The following is a 21,720-nucleotide window of genomic DNA, read 5'->3' as shown; positions in this document are numbered from 1 at the left end:
CAAGTCTTAAATATACTAAAATGAAACCTAGCTACAATAATCAGAAATAATAAAAACACAAAGAAATAAATGCTCCACTGCATTAAAGTGAACAGATAATGAGCTTTAAAGATTCAAGGAGAACAGGTTTCTTCCTGGTACCCTCCCTGCATCCTGAGAAACCCAGCTTACCCCCCATGGGCCATGGCCCACACACTCCACACCCAGCTCTGACAGAGGAGATCCCTCCCAAGGACCAGAAAAAGGGAGCCCCCAACTTTAGCCAGCTGAAGGTCAGAAAGAAATCAACTGGTCTGGATGAACAATTCCTAAACTAGCACAGCAGAAAGCAGCTCCACAGCCTTCACAGGACTTCATAAAGTAGACTTGCAAATACTCTGTGGGATAACCAAGACAGGTATTTCTTTTTCTTTTTTTTTTTTATTTTTTTTTATTTTTTATTTTTTGAGACGGAGTCTCGCGCTGTCACCCAGGCTGGAGTGCAGTGGCCGGATCTCAGCTCACTGCAAGCTCCGCCTCCCGGGTTCACGCCATTCTCCTGCCTCCGCCTCCCGAGTAGCTGGGACTACAGGCGTCCGCCACCTCGGCCGGCTAGTTTTTTTGTATTTTTTAGTAGAGACGGGGTTTCACCGTGTTAACCAGGATGGTCTCGATCTCCTGACCTCGTGATCCGCCCGTCTCGGCCTCCCAAAGTGCTGGGATTACAGGCTTGAGCCACCGCGCCCGGCCTTCTTTTTCTTTTTACACTGTGGTTGAATGAATTGAGGTTGAGAGGACTCATGGAACTAAACCTTGGTTTCTGCCTCCTTGCCTGGGGTATCTCTTTAGTTAGGCACTGCACTGCCTCTCATTCAAGACAAGCTAGTACTTTATTGTACAGCTCTGTGGTTGGAGTGCTGACTCTGTCACTCACTAGCCATGTGGCCTTCAGCAATGTTCTCAATTTCCCTACACCTCCATTTTTTTCATCTATAAAATGGGGTAACAACAGTATCTTCCTCACAACATTAATGTGAGACATAAATGAGATAGAGCATTGTGAGCTTTTTTTGTTTTGTTTTGTTTTACTTTAAGTTCTGGGATACATGTGCAGAATGTGCAGGTTTGTTACATAGGTATACACGTGCCATGGTGGTTTGTTGTATCCATCAGCCTGATATCTACATTAGGTATTTTTCCTAATGCTAACCCTCCTCTAGCCCCCAATCCCCTGATAGGCCCCGGTGTGTGCTGTTTCCCTCTCTGTGTCCATGTGTTCTTATTGTTCAGTTCCCACTTATGAGTGAGAACATGCAGTGTTTGGTTTTCGGTTCCTGTGTTAGTTTGCTGAGAGTGATGGTTTCCAGCTTCATCCATGTCCCTGCCAAGGACATGAACTCATCCTTTTTTATGGCTGCATAGTATTCCACAGTGTGTATGTGACACGTTTTCTTTATCCAGTCTATCACTGATGGGCATTTGGGTTGGCTTCAAGTCTTTGCTAATGTGAATAGTGTTGCAATAAACATATATATGCATGTGTCTTTATAGTGGAATGATTTATAATCCTTTGGGTATATACCCAGTAATGGGATTGCTGAGTCAAATGGTATTTCTGGTTCTAGATCCTTGAGGAATCACCACAATGTCTTCCACAATGGTTGAACTAATTTACACTCCCACCAACAGTGTAAAAGCATTCCTACTTCACATTCTCTCCAGCATCAGTTGTTTCCTGACTTTTAAATGATCGCCATTCTAATTGGCATGAGATGGTGATGGTATCTCATTGTGGTTTTGATTTGCATTTCTCTAATGATCAGTGATGATAAGCCTTTTTACATATGTTTGTTGGCTGCACATAAATGTCTTCTTTTGAGCAGTGTCTGTTCATATCCTTCGCCTACTTTTTGATGAGTTTTTTTTTTTTTCTTGTAAATTTAAGTTCCTTGTAGATTCTGGATACTAGCCCTTTGTGAGATGGATAGATTGCAACTATTTTCTCCCATTCTGTAGGTTGCCTGTTCACTCTGATGATAGTTTTTTGTTGTTGTTGTTGTTTTTTTACTGTGCAGAAGCTCTTTAGTTTAATTAGATCCCATTTGTCCATTTTAGCTTTTGTTGCCATTGCTTTTGGTGTTTTAGTCATGAAGTTTTTGCCCATGCCTATGTCCCGAATGGTATTGCCTAGGTTTCCTTCTAGGGCTTTTATGGTTTTAGTTCTTAAATTTAAGTGTTTAATCCATCTGGAGTTAATTTTTTGTTTAAGGTATAAAGAAAGGGTCCAGTTTCAGTTTTCAGCATATGGCTAGCCAGTTTTCCCAGCACCATTTATTAAATAGGGAATCCTTTCCCCATTGCTTGTTTTTGTCAGGTTTGTCAAAGATCAGATGTGTAGATGTGTGGTGTTATTGCTGAGGCCTCCGTTCTGTTCCATTGGTCTATGTATCTGTTTTGGTACCAGTACCATGCTGTTTTGGTTACTGTAGCCTTGTAGTATAGTTTGAAGTCAGGTAGCATGATGCCTCCAGCTTTGTTCTTTTTGCTTAAGATTGTTTTGGCTATACAGGCTCTTTTTTGGTTCCATATGAAATTTAAAGTAGTTTTTTCTAATTCTGTGAAGAAAGTCAATGGTAGCTTGATGGGGATAGCACTGAACCTATAAATTCCTTTGGGCAGTATGGCCATTTTCACAATATCGATTCTTCCTATCAATTAACATGGAATGTTTTTCCATCTGTTTGTGTCCTCTCCTATTTCCTTGGGCAGTGGTTTGTAGTTCTCCTTGAAGAGGTCCTTCACATCCCTTGTAAATTGTATTTTTAGGTATTTTATTCTCTTTGTAGCAATTTTGAACGGGAGTTCATTCATCATTTGGCTCTCTGTTTGCCTATTATTGGTGTATAGGAATGCTTGTGATTTTTGCACATTGATTTTTTATCCTGAGACTTTGCTGAAGTTGCTTATCAGCTTAAGGAGTTTTTGGGCTGAGACTATGGAGTTTTCTAAATATATAATCATGTCCTCTGCAAACAGAGACAATTTGACTTCCTATCTTCCTATTTGAATACCCTTTATTTCTTTCTCTTGCCTGATTGCTCTGGCCAGAACTTCCAATACTATATTGAATAGGAGTGGTGAGAGGGGGCATCCTTGTCTTGTGCCGATTTTCAAAGAGAATGCTTCCAGCTTTTGCCCATTCAGTATGATATTGGCTGTGGGTTTGTTATAAATAGCTCTTATTATTTTGAGATATGTTCCATCAGCACCTAACTGAGAGTTTTTAGCATGAATGGGTGTTGAATTTTATCGCAGGCCTTTTCTGCATCTACTGAGGTAATCATGTGGTTTTTGTCATTGGTTCTGTTTATGAGACGGATTACGTTTATTGATTTGCATATGTTAAACCAGCCTTGCACCCCAGGGATGAAGCCGACTTGGTGGCGGCAGAGCAAACAAATTCAAAAGCTAGCAGAAGACAAGAAATAACTAAGATCAGAGCAGAACTGAAGGAGATAGAGACATGAAAAACCCTTCAAAAAATCAGTGAATCCAGGAGTTGCTTTTTTTTTTTTTTGAAAAGACTAACAAAATAGATAGACCACTAGCCACATTAATAAAGAAAAAAAGAGAGAAGAATCAAATAGACACACAATAAAAAATGTTAAAGAGAGATCATCACTGATCCCACAGAAATACAAACTATCATCAGGGAATACTTAAAACGTCTCTATGCAAATAAACTAGAAAATCCAGAAGAAATGGATAAATCCCTGGACACATACACCCTCCCAAGACTAAACCAGGAAGAGGTCGAATCTCTGAATAAATCAATAACAAGTTCTGAAATTGAGGCAATAATTAATAGCCTACCAACCAAAGAAAACCCAGGACCAGACAGATTCACAGCTAAATTCTACCAGAGGTACAAGGAGGAGCTGGTATCATTCCTTCTGAAACTATTCCAAACATTAGAAAAAGAGGGACTCCTCCCTAACTCATTTTATGAGGCCAGCATCATCTTGACACCAAAACCTGGCAGAGACACAACAAAAAGACACAGGCCAATATCCCTGATGAACATTGAGGTGAAAATCCTCAATAAAATACTGGCAAACCAAATCCAGCAGCAGAGCATGGCGAGTTTCTATAGAACAGCTGTCATATAGGAAGTACCCTATAAAAATTTGCCATTTTCATTATTACCCCCATCAAGCCTTCACTTAGAAACAAAGAAAAACAATTAATTCTACAATAGTGAGACTGAAATGGTGTTAAGGCACTATTGTTGGCATCAAAATTAGACTGCTGTTTTCAATCATGGAGATTACTTTTCAATTGCTATGAATTTAATTAGATAACTACTGTAGAAACAAAAAGGGGTAGCTATTGGGCACAGCTGAATACATCAAATGAAATAATTAGATAAGAATTAAGAACAGTGTTAAATTTTAGGATGAAAATAAATTTTGCTTATTTATATATATGAGAAAATTATATATCTGAAATTTTTCTCAAAAGCGTTTAAAATCAACTAGGGAAACAAAATCTTCTTGAAATGCTTATATCAAATCTGACATTTTGTGGGATGGAGAGGAAATGTTTGAGCAACCTTCGTTCATCTCTGTATGAAGAATCTGCTGTATGTATTCTCTGTCCATAGAGGATTAGTGTTAGTGGGTTGTTAGTCAACCTCTTTAGAGCCACAGACCCCTAACAAGTAAAGGAAAACTTTACATACACAAGCGATTTTGCATATCATTTTTTTTTCTTTCTTTTTTTATAAAGAGACAGGGTCTCACTCTGTCACCCAGGCTGGAATGCAGTGGTGCAATCATAGCTCACTGCATCCTGGAACTTCTGGACTCAAGTGATCCTCCCACTTCAGCCTCCAAGTAGCTGGGACTACAGGTGTGCATCATGCCCAACTAATTGAAAAACAATTTTTTTGTAGAGACTGGGTCTCCTAGGCTGCCCAGGCTGCTCTCAGACTCCTGGTCTTGTGCAAGCCTCCCGCCTCAGTTTCCCAAGTCACTGGGATTATAGGCATGAGCACCACATCCAACTGCATATCATTTCAAAAGATTCCAAGATCCCCTAACAGCCATGCATGGCCCACAGATTAAAAACCTCTGATGTACAGTTATACTTGATCGTAGGTTGGCCTCCTGTTGATACAGTAGCAGCACTGAAGGCACACGGATTGCTGCAAACTGTCTTTCAACCAGTGCCTCAAACTTTCACAAATGGGAAGAAGTTCACAACACAGGGTAAAAGAAAAATGAAATCACAAAAAGCATTTCACTTTATTATCTTCTTCATATGGTGGTAGAATAAAGAATGAGTATCCCCTAGGTATCATTCTATACACACATGTATTCTTTGGCTCTTTAATCACAATTAATAAGGTCTTCTACCAAGTGACCTGAATAAACATCTTCTTTAATCCTATGAATAAAACTAGTGCTATAAACAACAAAATACTTTCCTATTCCATGAAACAGCAACTTAATCTCCAAACACTTTCTGTAGCTAACTTCTAGTCATTGTCAGGATTTTTACTGCAGTGGAACAATAAACAAGTACAATTTTAAAATCCACTGACCGATCTTTAAATATTCAAAAAAATAAAAGTACATGTGAGATACCTGGCAAAGAATACATTATAATCACATGTATATGATAGTATTTTTTGAGTGTGCACAATTAATAGAGAATTATTTCAAGCATTGTAGACCTGAACCTCCATTTAATGACAGCTTTTCAACCACACTATACGAACTCTGTAAAACATGAACTTATTTTATCTTATTTTATTATTGAGGCAGGGTCGTGCTCTGACTAAATCCACTAATTTAAATCTAGGTTTCTAATCCAGTAACACTTTATAATTTAATACTTTAGCAATAATTTATTTCCATACTAACAATAACTTATTTTCTATACATTTACTGGAAAAGTGTCCATGAGTATTTTCACTAAAGTTTTTATATTTTAAATTTTCACTTATGTATATACTATAACTATTGTTTAATATTAGACTGAGTTTAGAGATTATCCACCTTATATTATTCTGAGTTGATATGGAGAGAGACGTGAATATGAAACTTCTGAATTAATATGAACAAATGTCTAGAAAATGATTATTTAACACCTGAATGATTTATTTTACAAAGTCAATCCCTAGTGCGATGCAATTACAAAGAGCAACACAGGAAGAAATGAAGCTGACTGCCTCACTGTTTCACTCTTCTCCCCTAGCTGCCAGTTTGGGGACATATTCCTCCATACTCTTGATTTAAAACACACACACACACACACACACACACACACACACACACACACACACACACCCTTTGAGCCCATGCATGTATTTATACAGTCCTCTCCTGGGAACTGTCTCTTCCCCACCCAAAGCTTTGCCTCCCTCCTGGGTGATATGGTTTGGCTGTGTCCCCACCCAAATCTCATCTTGAATTGTAGCTCCCATAATTCCCACGTGTTGTGGGAGGGGCCTGGTGGGAGACAACTGAATCATGGGGGTGGTCTCCCCCATACTGTTCTTATGGTAGTGAGTAAGTCTCACGAGGGCTGATAATTTTATAAGGGGTTTCTCTTTTTGCTTGGTTTTCATTCTTTCTTGTCTGCCACCATGTAACATGTGTCTTTTGCTTTCTGATATGATTGTGAGGCCTCCCCAGCCACAGGGAACTGTAAATCCATTAAACTCCTTTTTCTTTATAAATTACCCAGGCTCAGGTATGTCTTTATCAGTAACGTGAAAACAGACTAATACACTGGGTGACTTTCAGTTTCTCCACCTCCTTTTCCACTTTATTTGTTTGTTTGTTTGTTTTTTGAGACGGAGTCTCGCTCTGTCGCCCAGGCTGGAGTGCAGTGGCGCGATCTCGGCTCACTGCAAGCTCCGCCTCCTGGGTTTACCATTCTCCTGCCTCAGCCTCCTGAGTAGCTGGGACTACAGGCGCCCGCCACCGCGCCCGGCTAATTTTTTGTATTTTTAGTAGAGACGGGGTTTCACCGTGGTCTCGATCTCCTGACCTTGTGATCCGCCCGCCTCGGCCTCCCAAAGTGCTGGGTTTACAGGCGTGAGCCACCGCGCCCGGCCTCCTTTTCCACTTTAAATCCCCATTCCCACTCTCACAACTTAGACCAATTCATTATCACAGGCTGCTCTTTCTTCAACATTTCTTATTCGTGACCTCTTTTATTTCCACATTGCTTGCTTTAAATACCCCACCTCATGAGGACCGCAATCCACTGACATCTCCACTTTCTCCAGCAGCCCTGTTCTTTTAGCCCTGTCCTTATTTGGCTCAGATTTCATGTTCCACTTCAATCACAATATTGTCAAAATCCTGTCTTTTTATGTCACACCTGTCTGATGAAACTAAATAAACCCAATTATTATTTTACCTGTGCTTACACTCATTCACAAGCCTGCTGGAAGAAGGCAGGCAATAGTAAAATGATTCCATTTAAGAAATCATGATTACCAACTTGAAATTGGCTCTTGGTACTTCCTGCAGGTTTCTAGTCAACTTACCCTCTTATGTACACAAGACTTAAACCTTCTCCACTCCCTTCAAACCTCCACTCTCAGCATGATCATTCCTCCTACCTTAAGGAGAAATTAAAGCCATCAGAATGGAATGTGCATGCTCACAAATACACACATGCCCGAACCCTTACTAGTCTCTGTCTCTTCATTAAAATAATTGCAGTCAGGCGCCATGGTTCATGACTGTAATCCCAGCACTTTTGGGAGACTGAGGTGGGAGAATTACTTAAGGCCAGGAGTTCAAGGTTGCAGTGAGCTATGATCTTGCCACTGCACTCCAGCCTAGGTGACAGAGCATGACCCTGTCTCAAAAATAAAATAATAATTCTACCACGTATGCTTCAGATTTCATCATTTCCTACTTTCTTAAGTACATGAAATCACGGATCATTCCTTTTCTCTCCTGTGTCAGACAACTCTCCCTTTCAAATGTATCCTCCCCATAGGCTTTTAAACATATCGGTATGATCTCTTTTAAAAAATAAAAATGCCATCTTTTACTGGGTACTCCTATTGGGGGAAGAGTAAATACTTACTGCTCCCACTTTCTCACTGTTATCCCACACTCGGTCCACTTCAATCAGTGCCCTCCATGATGCTAACACTAACGGACAATTTTTCCATCCTCATCTTACTTGAGCCCTCAGCATTTGATGCTGCTGATCATTCACTTCCTTCATTGTGAAACATGCTTTCTCTTGGTATTCCTAACACAGCACTTCCTGGTTTTCTTCCCACTCCTCTGGCTGTTTTGTTCTCTGACTTCTTTGGAGATTCAGCCACTCTAACTGGGCGTTCAGAGCTGGAGATCCCCCAAGATGAGGTTTGAGGTTTTTCCTTCTTACTTTATACTCTCCACATGGGCATCTCATCCATGCCCATGCCTTCAAATGTCACTTGTAAACAGAGTTACAAAAATCACATCTGGGCCCAGACCTCTCCTCTGAGCTCCTGAACCATGCCCTGAACTGTTACCTCCGTTTAGAGGACTCAAGCATACCTCAAACCTCACTCAGTATATCCAAGCTACACCCATGATCTTCCTCCAACAAACCCAGTCAGTGTTCTGTATTTCAGTGAATGGCATCACCATTCACCCACCTGAGTAAGCCAGAAAACTGGGAATTGAGTCTGACATCCCCCGTCCCCTCATTTCAAATCCAGCACATCACCAAGTCTACTGACTGTCCACTTCTCTACATCTCCACCACACCACCCTGGTTTAAGGCATAATCACCTCTTTTCTGGACAATTGTAACAGCCTCCTATCTGGTCTTCCAGCATTGACGTTAGCCTTGTACTGATCCATTTGTCTTCTATGTTGAGGTCACAGTAATCTTTTCAAAACATAAATATGACAAGGATCCTCTCAACCATGCAAGATTCTTAATGACCTTCCATTACTCTCAGGAAGAAGGTCAGGCTCATTAATACAGCCTACAATACCCTGCATGGTCTGGCCATAACCATCTCTTTAGCCTCATCTCACAACAAGCATCTTGTCCTCACCCTCTGGGCCCCAACCACAGAGAACCCCCTTTTCTTCCTCCAACCCACCACACTTCCTCCTGTCCTAGGGACTCTGTGCATGCTGTGCTCTGAGTTGAAGACCATTCTCTTTCCCATTGACCTGGTTAATGCCTCTTCCTTCAGGCTGATGCTAACTCATCCTGTTCTCAGGAAAGACTTCTCTCCATTATAAGCTCTTATTGCACCATTTGCCTTGTACTGGTGCCTCTGCATTACCTCACCATCTCCTACAACAGGCTGTTAGCTCGAGGTAGGAGTTGTATATGGAACTGCCTTGGCACATAGGAAACTCTCAAAAATACTTGGTAAATGACTGACTATAAGGTGTGAGAAAGGGACCCAGTTTCAGTTTTCTGCATATGGCTAGCCAGTTTTCCCAGCACCATTTATTAAATAGGGAATCCTTTTCCCATTGCTTGTTTTTGTCAGGTTTGTCAAAGATCAGATGGTTGCAGATGTGTGGTGTTATTGCTGAGGCCTCTGTTCTGTTCCATTGGTCTATATCTCTGTTTTGGTACCAGTAACATGCTGTTTTGGTTACTGTAGCCTTGTAGTATGGTTTGAAGTCAGGTAGCATGACGTCTCCAGCTTTGTTCTTTTTGCGTAGGATTATCTTGGCTACATGGGCTCTTTTTTGGTTCCATACGAAATTTAAAGTAGTTTTTTCTAATTCTGTGAAGAAAGTCAATGGTAGCTTGATGGGGATGGCATTGAATCTATAAATTACTTCCTTACACCTTACACAAAAATTAAGTCGATGAATTAAAGATTTAAATGTAAGACCTAATACCATAAAAACCCTAGAAGAAAACCTAGGCAATACCATTCAGGACATAGGCATGGGCAAAGACTTCATGACTAAAACACCAAAAGCAACGGCAACAAAAGCCAAAATTGACAAACGGGATCTAATTAAACTAAAGAGTTTCTGCACAGTAAAAGAAACTAACATCAGAGTGAACAAGCAACCTACAGAATGGGAGAACATTGTAGAATCTCTCCATCTCACAAAGGTCTAATATCCAGAATCTACAAGGAACCTAAATTTACAAGAAAAAAACAACCCCATCAAAAAGTAGGCGAAGGATATGAACAGACACTTCTCAAAAGAAGACATTAATATGTGGCCAACAAACATACGAAAAAAGGCTCATCATCACTGGTCATTAGAGAAATGCAAATCAAAAAAACCACAATGAGATACCATCTCATGCCAGTTAGAATGGCGATCATTTAAAAGTCAGGAAAGAAGATGCTAGAGAGGATGTGGAAAAATAGGAACGCTTTTACACTGTTGGTGAGAGTGTAAATTAGTTCAACCATTTTGGAAGACAGCGTGGCAATTCCTCAAGGATCAAGAACCAGAAATACCATTTGATCCAGCAATCCCATTACTGGGTATATACCCAAAGGATTATAAATCATTCCACTATAAAGACACATGCACATATATGTTTATTGCAGCACTATTCACAATAGCAAATACTTGGAACCAACCCAAATACCCATCAACGATAGGGGGGATAAAGAAAATGTGGCACATATACAACATGGAATACTATGCAGCCATAAAAAAGGATGAGTTCATGTCCTTTGCAGGGACATGGATGAAGCTGGAAACCATCATTCTCAGTAAACTAACACAGGAACAGGAAATCAAAAACTGCATGTTCTCACTCATAAGTGGGAACTGAACAATGAGAACACATGGACACAGGGAGGGGAACATCACACACTGGGGCCTGTCAGGGGGTGGGGGGATAGGGGAAGGATAGCATTAGGAGAAACACCTAATATAGATGAAGGGTTAATGGGTGCAGCAAACCACCACAGCACATGTATACCTATGTAACAAACCTGCACGTTCTGCACATGTATCCGAGAACTTAAAGTATAATAAAAAATAAATAAATAAAAATTAACGACTCACTAAATGGACACAGGGTCACAGGCTTCCTTGGTTTTTTAGTAAATTCATTTACATTTATTAACCAACCTCTCAGAATAACCTCAGACAGTACTAGATGCTTGGGCACCACCACGAGCACATGATGTAACAACGCCCTTGCTTTTCATACTCTCAGGGTCTTCTTGGCTTCTGACCGAGAGTCTTTCAATTCACTTGGCTGCCACAGATGCAGATAAAACTTATTGTGTGATCTCCCTGCCTCCTATTCTCAGCCTTTGACCTGTATGCCCATTCATATAGATAGATACGCTGACTAGTCCATGTACTCTGCCAAGAAAGCAGGGAACTATGAGGCTAATACCACCTTGTCTGGGCTTCTCACAAGCCCACCTGATCCCTGAGAAACAACAGTACCCTAGTTTATGAATCTAGCCTTTTGATCCTATTATTATAAATTAATTTGCCCAGGGGAGCTTATGGATTTTCAAGGGAGCTGACTGTAAAGTTGAGGCTGTGATAGTTTGATTTTCATGCTTCTTTCTCCAGGTTGTCCTGGGAACTAAGGCAGAAGTTTTACCTACATCTAATTCACACAAGGAAATCAGGACACAATGATTTCCTGATATACTGAATCACTCTACTCCCTTAGAGAAATACTACTGGTTTTTTTCAGCCATGCAGAGAAGAAGCCATATGGAATCTGAGGCCAAAGAAAAGTGACTCAGCTCAGACACAGTGAGCTGTCCCAGCATAATAATCTGCACGTCTCTCCACTAGGGAGAGGGAAAGCACGGCTTGTTAACCCCCACTGTGCTGAGGAAGAGGCTTCCCAGAGTGTCTGAATCTCATAACCAAACAGATGAGCACATCATACCTTCACCAAATTCAAGATGATGATGGGAGAGCCAAACCTCTGAAACATCTGGTCAAAGTGAAGGGCAGCCACATGTGCAAATGGATCTGCCTGATCCACTAAGAAGGAAAAAAGATGAAAAAGCACCTGAATGAAAATTGCAAAGCAAAAATAAAAGAAGCATAGGGTTGTTTTTTTTAAAGAAATGCAATTTGACTAATCTTTCAATAGCTTCACTTCCCAGATCCTTCTTAAGGTGCTCACTAGACACTTATTCATCATGTATTTATTACATTTGAATGATTCTTACATTTCTGAAGCAAAATAAAAATAATTTACTAACAGTCAAAATTAAATATAAATTTATTACGTAAGAAAAACAGAAATTCCTCTTCTAAATTAACTACCTTCCAGGACTAAAACCTCGTGAAAACCTAAGTATTTATGAGGTTTCTGTGACAACAGTTCACTATCTCTAAATGTAAGGACAGGAGTTATTATTAAAAACATAGCTCCACACACATGTAATAGGTGGTTTAGGCATCATAGTTGAAATGTCCTGAGACCAGTATAAGGGCACAGATCCTCTAACTTGTACGTAAGAAGAATAACTTCCTGCAGTGAAAGACATCACAGAAGCATCGCAAAGTATTTGTTCAGTCTCCACTTCATTTGCAACATCACCCTGAAAAGAAAGGTGCATTGAAAAATACATTATGTTCTTAGAAATGTTTAATGAAATAACTTTCAATGAAGTTATAATTCCTATTCTTTGAAAGTTTTGAGAGGTAAACCTTGATCAATATTCAATATGCACATTAGAAAAGCAAAACCATTAAAATATAATAAAGAAGGCAATTAAAAGTAGCAGAGAATAGACTAGGAAAAAACCAAATTAATCTCTAATAATATAAGTCAGATAGGAAACAGCTGGTTTAAATAAATGCGAGAGAGGGAAAGAAACGACAATTACACGAAATTACACAGGAGGTAAGGAAGACTAGAAGAATATCAAAATTCAATTCTGACGACCAAAATGACATAAAAGAACAAAAGAGTGAGATTCATATAATGCCTGATGGACAAAAGGAAAAAATAGGGTTTTGAGGTACTTATAGAAGTATATAAGGACATAATAAAGAATAATTTTAGAGGCAGTAATAACATGTCTGATTATCCTTTGAATATTCAAAAGTAAATAATATAGTTGCAAAATCCTGATATTTTAAAGCATCAGCTGTAACAATTTTCATTGTTGATATAATTTTAAGAACAATGTTGCTATTTTAAGCCAGGATCAAAATCCAATGCCTCACTCAATCTGTCTACCGAATCACACATCCACTCAAGACTCAAGTTGTCTATTGCAAACAGAGACGGAGCACTCAAAGGAGAGAACACGGCTGATGGAAGGATGGCTGCATTTTTGCTGTTGTTATTTTCTAACGGTGAACAGAAAAAGGAGTCTGGGCAAAAAAGACGAAGAGGGCAAAGGTTTCCCGTACCTTGCTCCACTTCATCTTCTAATCAAGAATTGACTTCCCGTGATGAGTGCTGCCTTCTACTTGGGTGGAGGTGCTTTGCTATTTTTGTCTCTACATTAAACATGTACCACATATTATAGAAATGGCTCACCCTCCACAACATTAGACATTTTATAATTCCTCAAAGCACTGCATAACTCTAAGATGGCTGACTTTTCAGAACATCTGTTTATTAGTCATACTTCTCACATGTTTCAGATGCACTGGAGTATTAATTATTGTCAGCCCCCCACATCCATGGGTTCCCTCCACAGTCAACCAATCTCAGATAGAAAATGTAGTTAGGCCTACAACGGTTGCATCTGAACTGAACACGTGCAGACCTTTTTTACTGTCGTTATTCCCTTAACGATATAGTAATAGAACTATTTGCATAGCATTTACATCATATTAGATATTAGAAGTAATCTAGAGATGACTTAAAGTATACAGATGAGTGTACATAGGTTATATGCAAACACTAGGCCATATTATATAAGAGACTTCAGCATTTGTGGATTTTGGATGGGAAGGGGGTTCCTAGAACCAATCCCTTGTTGATACCAAATGGCAACTGTATTCTCCTGATAACATCCCAAACTAAGAAATTTCATGTTTTAAAATTTCACTGTGCTTCTACATCAGCAAAGCTGATACCAAACTTTAAAGTTCAGTGAAGATACTGTTTGTCATCTTACCTCACAGTTTGCACCTCTTTTAAGAAAACGGGTGCCAGCAAATTTACTTGATCTTCTAGCTATTAGAGTGACATACACTGGTCGTCCATAGATCAACAGCTCTTAGAAAGCAAGTTAAGGTTGTTTAGCATTCATGACTGTCACATAAGACCAATAGAGTCATTATACCTTACATACACATTTAGATACAGCTAGTCCAATGGCTTAAAGAACACCAAAAGCTCCACCCAAGAATGGAACAGCACTGGATCTAATGGTTTCTTCAGAATTGCAGTTCAGCTACAAAGGGAAGGCAATATCCAACCTAACTAAGGAGTGCTTTCCATAAATTTCAGAGGAAATGGTAAGCAGGTGTACGGTTACTGGTCAAGGGAAGCCCTATGGCTAAGTAAAGGATATAAACAAGTAATGTAAACAGCTAATCCTTCTGATATGCTTTGGCTCTGTGCCCCCGGCCAAATCTCATTTTGAATTGTAATCCCCATGTGTCAGGGAAGAGTCTGGTGGAAGGTGATTGCATCATGGAGGCAGACTTCCCCCTTGCTGTTTTTGTGATAGTGAGTTCTCACAAGATCTGGTTGTTTGCAAGTGTGTGGCACTTCCCCCTTCACTCGCTCTCTCCCCTGCTCTGCCATTGTGAAGATGTGCGTGCTTCTCCTTCACCTTCCACCATGATTGTAAGTTTCCTGAGGCCTCCCAGTCAGGCTTCCTATTAAGCCTACACTCAATTAAACCTCTTTTCTTCATAAATTACCCAGTTTCAGGTAGTTCTTCATAGCTGTGTGAGAATGGACTAATACACCTCCCTTAGTCTTCCAAGATCATACACCTCTCAGAGAGAACATGTGCCATCTAATAGGTTGTTTAAATTATGAGTAATATGTAACACTGAGGATATAACTGAGTATAAGACTCTAAAAGCAGTCAAAATTTGTCACCTACCTGCAAATCCTGAACACTGAATAATTTATTGTGAACTGCTTAACCAATATACAGCTTATTAGTTATGTCACCTTACTTAACTTTCTGAGCCAAGTCTCATCTTCTATAAAATGGAGTAACAATAAAGTAACCAAAGTTGGTCAGGAGGACTAGGTGAAATAATGTGTGTACAACTAGTGCCTGGTCTGTAGTATTCAGAAGCTACTGTTATCAAAAGCTACTCTATCTCATATAGAATTCCAGAATTCATTAAATGCTTGATAACCAGGAGACTAGATTCATTATTTAAATTTATGAGCTTCAAAATGATCATCTATGATGCTGCTCACTATTTAAAAAAAACAAACATTTATGATGTTTAATATGCGCCAGGCCCCAAGTTAGCTCTTGGAAACACAAAACAGCTTAGAACTATCTTTTAGGAACTACCTTTAGAAATTGTAGCACATTCTTTTTGGTATCCTTGGTGATGAAAAACCTGTGTTCTTCCCAGGCAGAATTTACTTTTGTAAAGAGACAAAGTAATTCAGGATCAAATCTCGTTATGCAGTAATGATCAACCAGATAATACCACTCACTGGTTGAAAGTGATTATAAAGTAATGAGCCTGATTTTCAAGTGTAGCACATAAATCTCACTGATCTTTGTTTCAAAATCCCTCTGTGCTTTTATCTAGCCTTTCGTCCCCCTCACAGAAGGCAGTCCTGCTGCTCTTCAAGGGTAACCTCACCAGCTGTGCCCTTGGCACCACTCCTCTCAAATGCTCCTGGTGCAAGAAAGCATAATAATGGTCAGTCGCATTCACCCACTTAATAGTCTCAAAGAAACCACTCCTTTAAAGTTTTTTTTTGGTACATTATTATTATTATTTTAATATAGATCTGTAACTTCAGTTCCAAGTACCAAGGGGGGCCAGGGCTGGCCTGAGTGGGGCCTCATAGTGCGCTGGACAAAGTGACCGGTTTTTCTCCATAAATAAGACAAAGAAAACCTGGGGATCTGGAGAAGGATCTGAGGCCATTAAACTGCAAATTCCAACTGAAAACAAAGAAGCAAAAGTTTCTTTTTTGGTTCTTTTAAATGTCTAAAGAGAATAAAATTAAGAAAAATACAAATCCATTACAAACACTTCTTATCTGTGGGGGAAAAAGGTACAAACGCCTTTTTCTTTAAAAGCCTAACATAGTAGAAAACATGCTGAATGCAAAAATGCCCTATGTGATCTCAAAAAGTGATAGAAAAAATCAAATCACCACTTCTAGATGGTATGTGCTACCTTCTTAAACCCCATAACTGCACTTTATTAAAAGGCTTCAATGTAGCTACAAATTAATGAGACATGAAGCTACTGAAGGAAATAAAAGTTTTTATAAAATTGAACTCATCAGCTTAACCCAAAGCTGAACCTATTTCTCTTTAATCTATTTTGCCCCCTTGCCTGGACTACTGCCATCTTTTCCTAACTCACGTTCCTTGTTCTAGTTTCACTTTACTTATTCCAGCTTGAAAATGGTTGTCAACTCAAGCCTCCTAAATACTGCTTTGCAAATGTCATTCTCCCGTACAAAACCTTTCAAAAGTTCTAGCACCAAACCCAAAGTCCTCAGCTTGACCACCGAGGAAATCTGGTGACTGGCAATCTGACTCCCACATACCAATCTCCTTCCCACTATATCCTACCTCCTGGGAGTTTTATTCACAAGCCAGGAGAACACTCCTATGTGTTTTTCCACCTCTACACACACAGTGTTTCCCAGGCTGCGATTCTCTCTGCTCGGACTGCTGATCTCTCTCGCTGCTAAGGCACTGACTTTTGTTTAGGGCCCAGGCCAAGTTCAACTATTCCCATGGGCCTGTCCCATCCTCTCCAACTGTCAGGAATTCTCCTCCTTCTCCCAGATAAACATGACACTTACTACCTATATCGCATTGCATTTTCTTCCTTGTTATTTATTCATCTTTCTGGGTATATTACAGGCCTGTTCAAATAGTCTGCATTCTTATTTGTATTTCTACTACATAGTATCACGGGCAGGTTTTCCTGTTGGGGTGCAGAGTGGTATTATAATCACATAATTCATATGTAGCTGTCTACAAATTGATACATCATAAGTTTAGTAATATGTATCTTACTTTTTTACCAAAAAGGATACTTGACTGCCCACAGAACCCATGAATAATATACAAAAGCCAGTCACGATGCACAGTATTTTTAATTATATCCAGAAGTTCACCATTCCATACATATTTCATATAAGGCTCACTACAGATGCCAAATACCCCTGAAAAATAAAAGTCTGTATCAGTCCATAAACACATAAAATATTTTGTATCAATTAAAAAAAAGGTTCGTATCAGAAAGATATGGAAATTGGCTGACATTCAACTCATTTTAAAGTTAACTTCTGTTTTTAACTTCAAAGTAACATGCTTGGTTAACAGCATTGCCATTTGCAGTGGATATCATTCCTATCATGTCCAGAACATTGTGTTGATTCTGTAAAAAGTCAAAGAAATCCCTTTTCTGACTTGTGAGAGTTCTTAACTTCAGAGAAAAGAAAATGACAAGGAAATTGAGGGCATGTTACAAATACATAAAGACAAGAGGTGGTGGAAGTAGCGGTTGAGCACATGGCTATGGAGTCAAAGTTCCTGGATCCAAATCCTGGCTCTGCCTCTCATCAGCAGGGTGACAGGCATGATCAAGAGTGTTACTCACCCAGCGCGGCACCTCTGTTTCCTCACCTGTACCACGTGGTTATTGTAAGGATGAAATGAATTAATAATGCACATAAGGGCCCTAGAATAAGCCTGGTGTATTACAAATACTTCCAATACATGGCGTTTGTTATTATGTCAGGCCTTTTCTCTACAAATAAATTAATTTCATCAAACATAATTTTAGCATATCCAGATAAATGTATTAAAACAGCAATGAGTTTTACAAAACTTACATGAAGTGAAAAATTAAAACTATAAGATAATAGCTTAAAAGACTGTAACGGTTCTGAATAGCAGTTAATAAAGACCATCTTTTTCCTCAAAACATGATCTGTTAAGAGTATTTGTTTATACACTATACTACACTTAGGTTTGATTCATAAAAACTAAACTTTCTCTGCCCTTTCAATGCATTACACAAGAGAATTAATAATAAAGACATCGATAGGAGTCCTGTTTTGTCACTTACTCTGTGACTTTAGGCAAGTTACTTAATGTCTTTGAATTTCAACTTTCTAAACTAGAAAATGATGTTAATACTACTCACCTCAAAGATAATGTTCACGTTAAATAATACATGCAAAGTATCTGACATGCAGTACAGATTATTTTAAAAATTTACTGCTTTCCTTTTCAACCTACTTCCATACCTTCTACTCTCACTCCCTGTTTCTTATCAGTTTACCCCTCTGTGATGAGAAGAATCTCACCTTCGACAAAGATGTATGCATGCTAATCACCAGAAACTGTAAATATGAACTGTTACATTACATGGCAAGAAGAAATTAAAGCTGAAGATGAAGTTAAGGCTCCTAATCAGGACCTTGAGACGGGGAAATGATTCTGCATTTTCTAAGTGGGTCCAATGTAATCACAGGGTCCTTGTAAGTCAAAGAGGAAAACAGGAGTGTGAGTGTCAGGTAATGTAATGTAGCCTTAAAGATGGAAGGGAGCCATGAGCCAGGGGATGAACGCAGCCCCCAGAAGATGGAAAGGGCAAGAAAACTGATTCTCCCCTGGAGCCTCCTGCTGACATGCTAATTTTAGCTCACTGACACCCACTGTGGACTTCTGCCTTCTGTAAGATGATAAATGTATGTTGTTTTAGCAACTAAGCTAGGTAATCTGTCACAGCAACAAGAATAAACTAATACACCCAATTATTCATATCTGTCAAGTAGAATTGCTCCAGAGATGACAAAAAATTAAGTAGCACTGGAGGCTTAATTCAGATCCCAGAACAGATATTGAAATTCAGATTTTGGATGGCATTTGGGGCAAATTCAGGGATACTTTCAGCTTTTGCATTACAAATTGTGATATTCAGAAGTGTTGCAAGCAAATATTCAAACACACTAGCTGTCTTGCCCTCTATCTGTCTCTAGTGGTATAGGTTACCACCAGAGTGTCTGAACCAGGGCAAATGTATGTGATCTAATGATCTGGGAGTAGGGAGGGTGCCCTGGGTTTCACCTTAGCTCAAGTGATAATCAATCAAGTAAACTAACAAGAGTCAAGGGGAATGCCAGGGATAAATTCAGTTTAAGTAACAGCCTAAACCGTTTTAGAGTGGATCACAACCTTTGGCAAACCATTAACAGAACACAGCCTCTTTTTGAGAGTGCTGCAAGGGCAGATCTTCCGGGACTACTTTAGATTGGATTCTACCTCTGCATCCACATGTTCATCACTATCATTGAAGTTGCACAGAGCAAGGAACCCAAAGACACTATTGACTTACTTTCCACAGTCAGTTGAACACAGTTAAAGTGTCTTAACTATTGAAATGATTCCCTTACAATATTCACATTAGCAATGCCTCTAGCTTTAGAGTGCTAGACCAACCCAAGAATCTGGCAATAAAGGTACTGTGTGACTGGTTTAGTCCAGGATCTCAGGGGCACTCTGGGTGAGGCACTGAGTGGCCCTACAGTGTCTTACAGCAGTCCTGCGGAGGCAAGACCTACACAGGACTGATGGGTCAAGCTGGGACCGATCAAAGTAATAACGACCTCTGACCTGCTGCACTGATTCCTTGACATGGCCGTATGATCTTCATTTCCAGGCCTCTGTTCCCTACTTAGTCTTTAATTCTATAAAACTAGCATTATACCTACTAAGCAGAGTTTTTATGAGGATTAGAGACATTACATGTAAATGTCTAGCACATAATAGGCAACCCATGGTAACTCTTTTTCAAAACTCGGACCATAACAAACTGGTGTCTGTGAAGGAAAATAAGGAGTCTGTATTATCTAATATTTTTTTAAAAATCCATGTAAACTTCACCTCTGCACACCATGTAAAAGTCTACGCTTGAATGTATTCAATAAAAAGTACATGAATAATTACTAGAAAATGTCAGCATACAATTTTGTGGCTGGCCTACAAATGAAATTACATGGTGACTAATATCTCTATAAAAATGAATTGGTCAACTTCACATATCCAAAACAACCCCACGTAAGGACAAACAGCAAAGAGGGGTGGACAAATATGAGGGAAATGTGAGTGAATTTAATAAGATGTCACTTCATGGATACCACATTAATATACATTAGATATGCCAAGACCACCTACCGCTTCCACCTTGTGTAATTAATCCTTCATCTTCAAAGATGTCAAAGCTCTCTTGGCGATTCTGGGTCGTTTCTGACTTTAACATCTCCAGGGGCATTCGCAAGACAGTGAGATTATATTGAAGTGAGTGGGACAAATCATAGCTGTAACTGAGAACAGAATTGAAACTTAATAAGAATTACAAAAGCAAAGCATATTTCAAGGTCTTGGCTCCCATACAGAATTAAAATCTGTGAACTAAATTACTTAACACCTGTTACTTTATTTGGAAGCAATGCTATTCAAATAAGCACTGTAAAACACAGCAAAATATAAATGTAATTGGAAATAACAACCTCACTGCATGACCAGGCATCTGCATGACTGGAAATATACAATACAATGTCAGTAACCTACATTCTTTGATTTGTACAATGTGTATTTTTTGCTTCATACTAAAATCAGTCTAAGTTCATGGTCTTTCATAGCTTCTATGAATCTGTATGGGGTTTTACAGATCTACAATATCCACTGCAATACTGCATAGTTCTGTACCCTAGTTTACCCAACAGCAAAAATAATTATATTAATTATTAATGGTGGTATCATAACTGACTTTGTAAAACAGAAATAAGCAAATAATATAGGCCATTACAGTGAAACATGTTTTAGAAGAGTAAAAGGCATTTCAAAAATATAACTGTCTCTGTGCAAATTAAATTTCATTACAATTTTGATTTCACATAATACTTTTTAAATAAGCATCTCTAGCACTCTATATATATAGCTAGAGATATTTTTAAAGTACCTATATATAAAAATATACAAATATATTTATACTCTATAGAGTATTTATATATGCATACTCTATATAAATATCCATATATACATAGAGTGCATATATATGCTATACATATGTATGTATAGTGTGTGTGTATATATATTTCTTACGTGTGAGGGGGGCTTTCCAGCTTTTACTGGAAATTCTAAAGAAGCCTAGCTATACACTTTTAGCACAGAATTTCAGAAGGTATTTTGAATACTTCATACAAATTTGTTTTTAAAGTATTTTAGTCATATTTTAAAATGGCTACAATTCCGTCTGGAGAATCACACACATTATTTTAATTATCATTTCTTTATATAATTTGATTGAAATTGACTTGTTTCATCTGTGAAATTCAATTGTATCACATTTGCTTGATGGATCCATTCATTTTAACATCTAATCTCAAAGGGATAAAGTTATATTAAGAAGTTGGTTTCTGATTTTTAACAATCAATTCTTTCTATTTAAAACAATCCCTTTATTCTAGAGATTCTTAAAAATATATTATAACCTTTTTAAAAGCCTACTTATGAGGCACAAAAACTTTAACCTACATGTATTTACTTATAGAATGATTTGATCACAACTCAGTATAAAA

At 38.7% G+C, this 21,720-nt stretch overlaps 1 protein-coding gene across 3 annotated transcripts in view; it reads right to left on the bottom strand.

Annotated features, from left to right (window-relative positions):
• LOC105492057 (FIG4 phosphoinositide 5-phosphatase) overlaps positions 1-21,720 on the bottom strand; it is a 128,616-nt gene that overhangs the window by 64,973 nt on the left and 41,923 nt on the right. For all 3 annotated transcript variants that reach the window (XM_011758912.3, XM_024796123.2, XM_011758913.2), the window contains 5 exons: positions 20,315-20,463; positions 17,167-17,295; positions 14,072-14,172; positions 12,373-12,535; positions 11,872-11,969 (listed from right to left, as the gene is read on the bottom strand). In XM_011758912.3, coding sequence (XP_011757214.1) covers positions 11,872-11,969; positions 12,373-12,535; positions 14,072-14,172; positions 17,167-17,295; positions 20,315-20,463 — 640 coding nt within the window. The remainder of the gene's footprint in view (positions 1-11,871; positions 11,970-12,372; positions 12,536-14,071; positions 14,173-17,166; positions 17,296-20,314; positions 20,464-21,720) is intronic.

The sequence above is a fragment of the Macaca nemestrina genome, chromosome 5 (assembly GCF_043159975.1).
Source record: "Macaca nemestrina isolate mMacNem1 chromosome 5, mMacNem.hap1, whole genome shotgun sequence".
Taxonomy (NCBI): Eukaryota; Metazoa; Chordata; class Mammalia; order Primates; family Cercopithecidae; genus Macaca; species Macaca nemestrina.
This window is presented reverse-complemented; position numbering and strand designations above follow the sequence as displayed.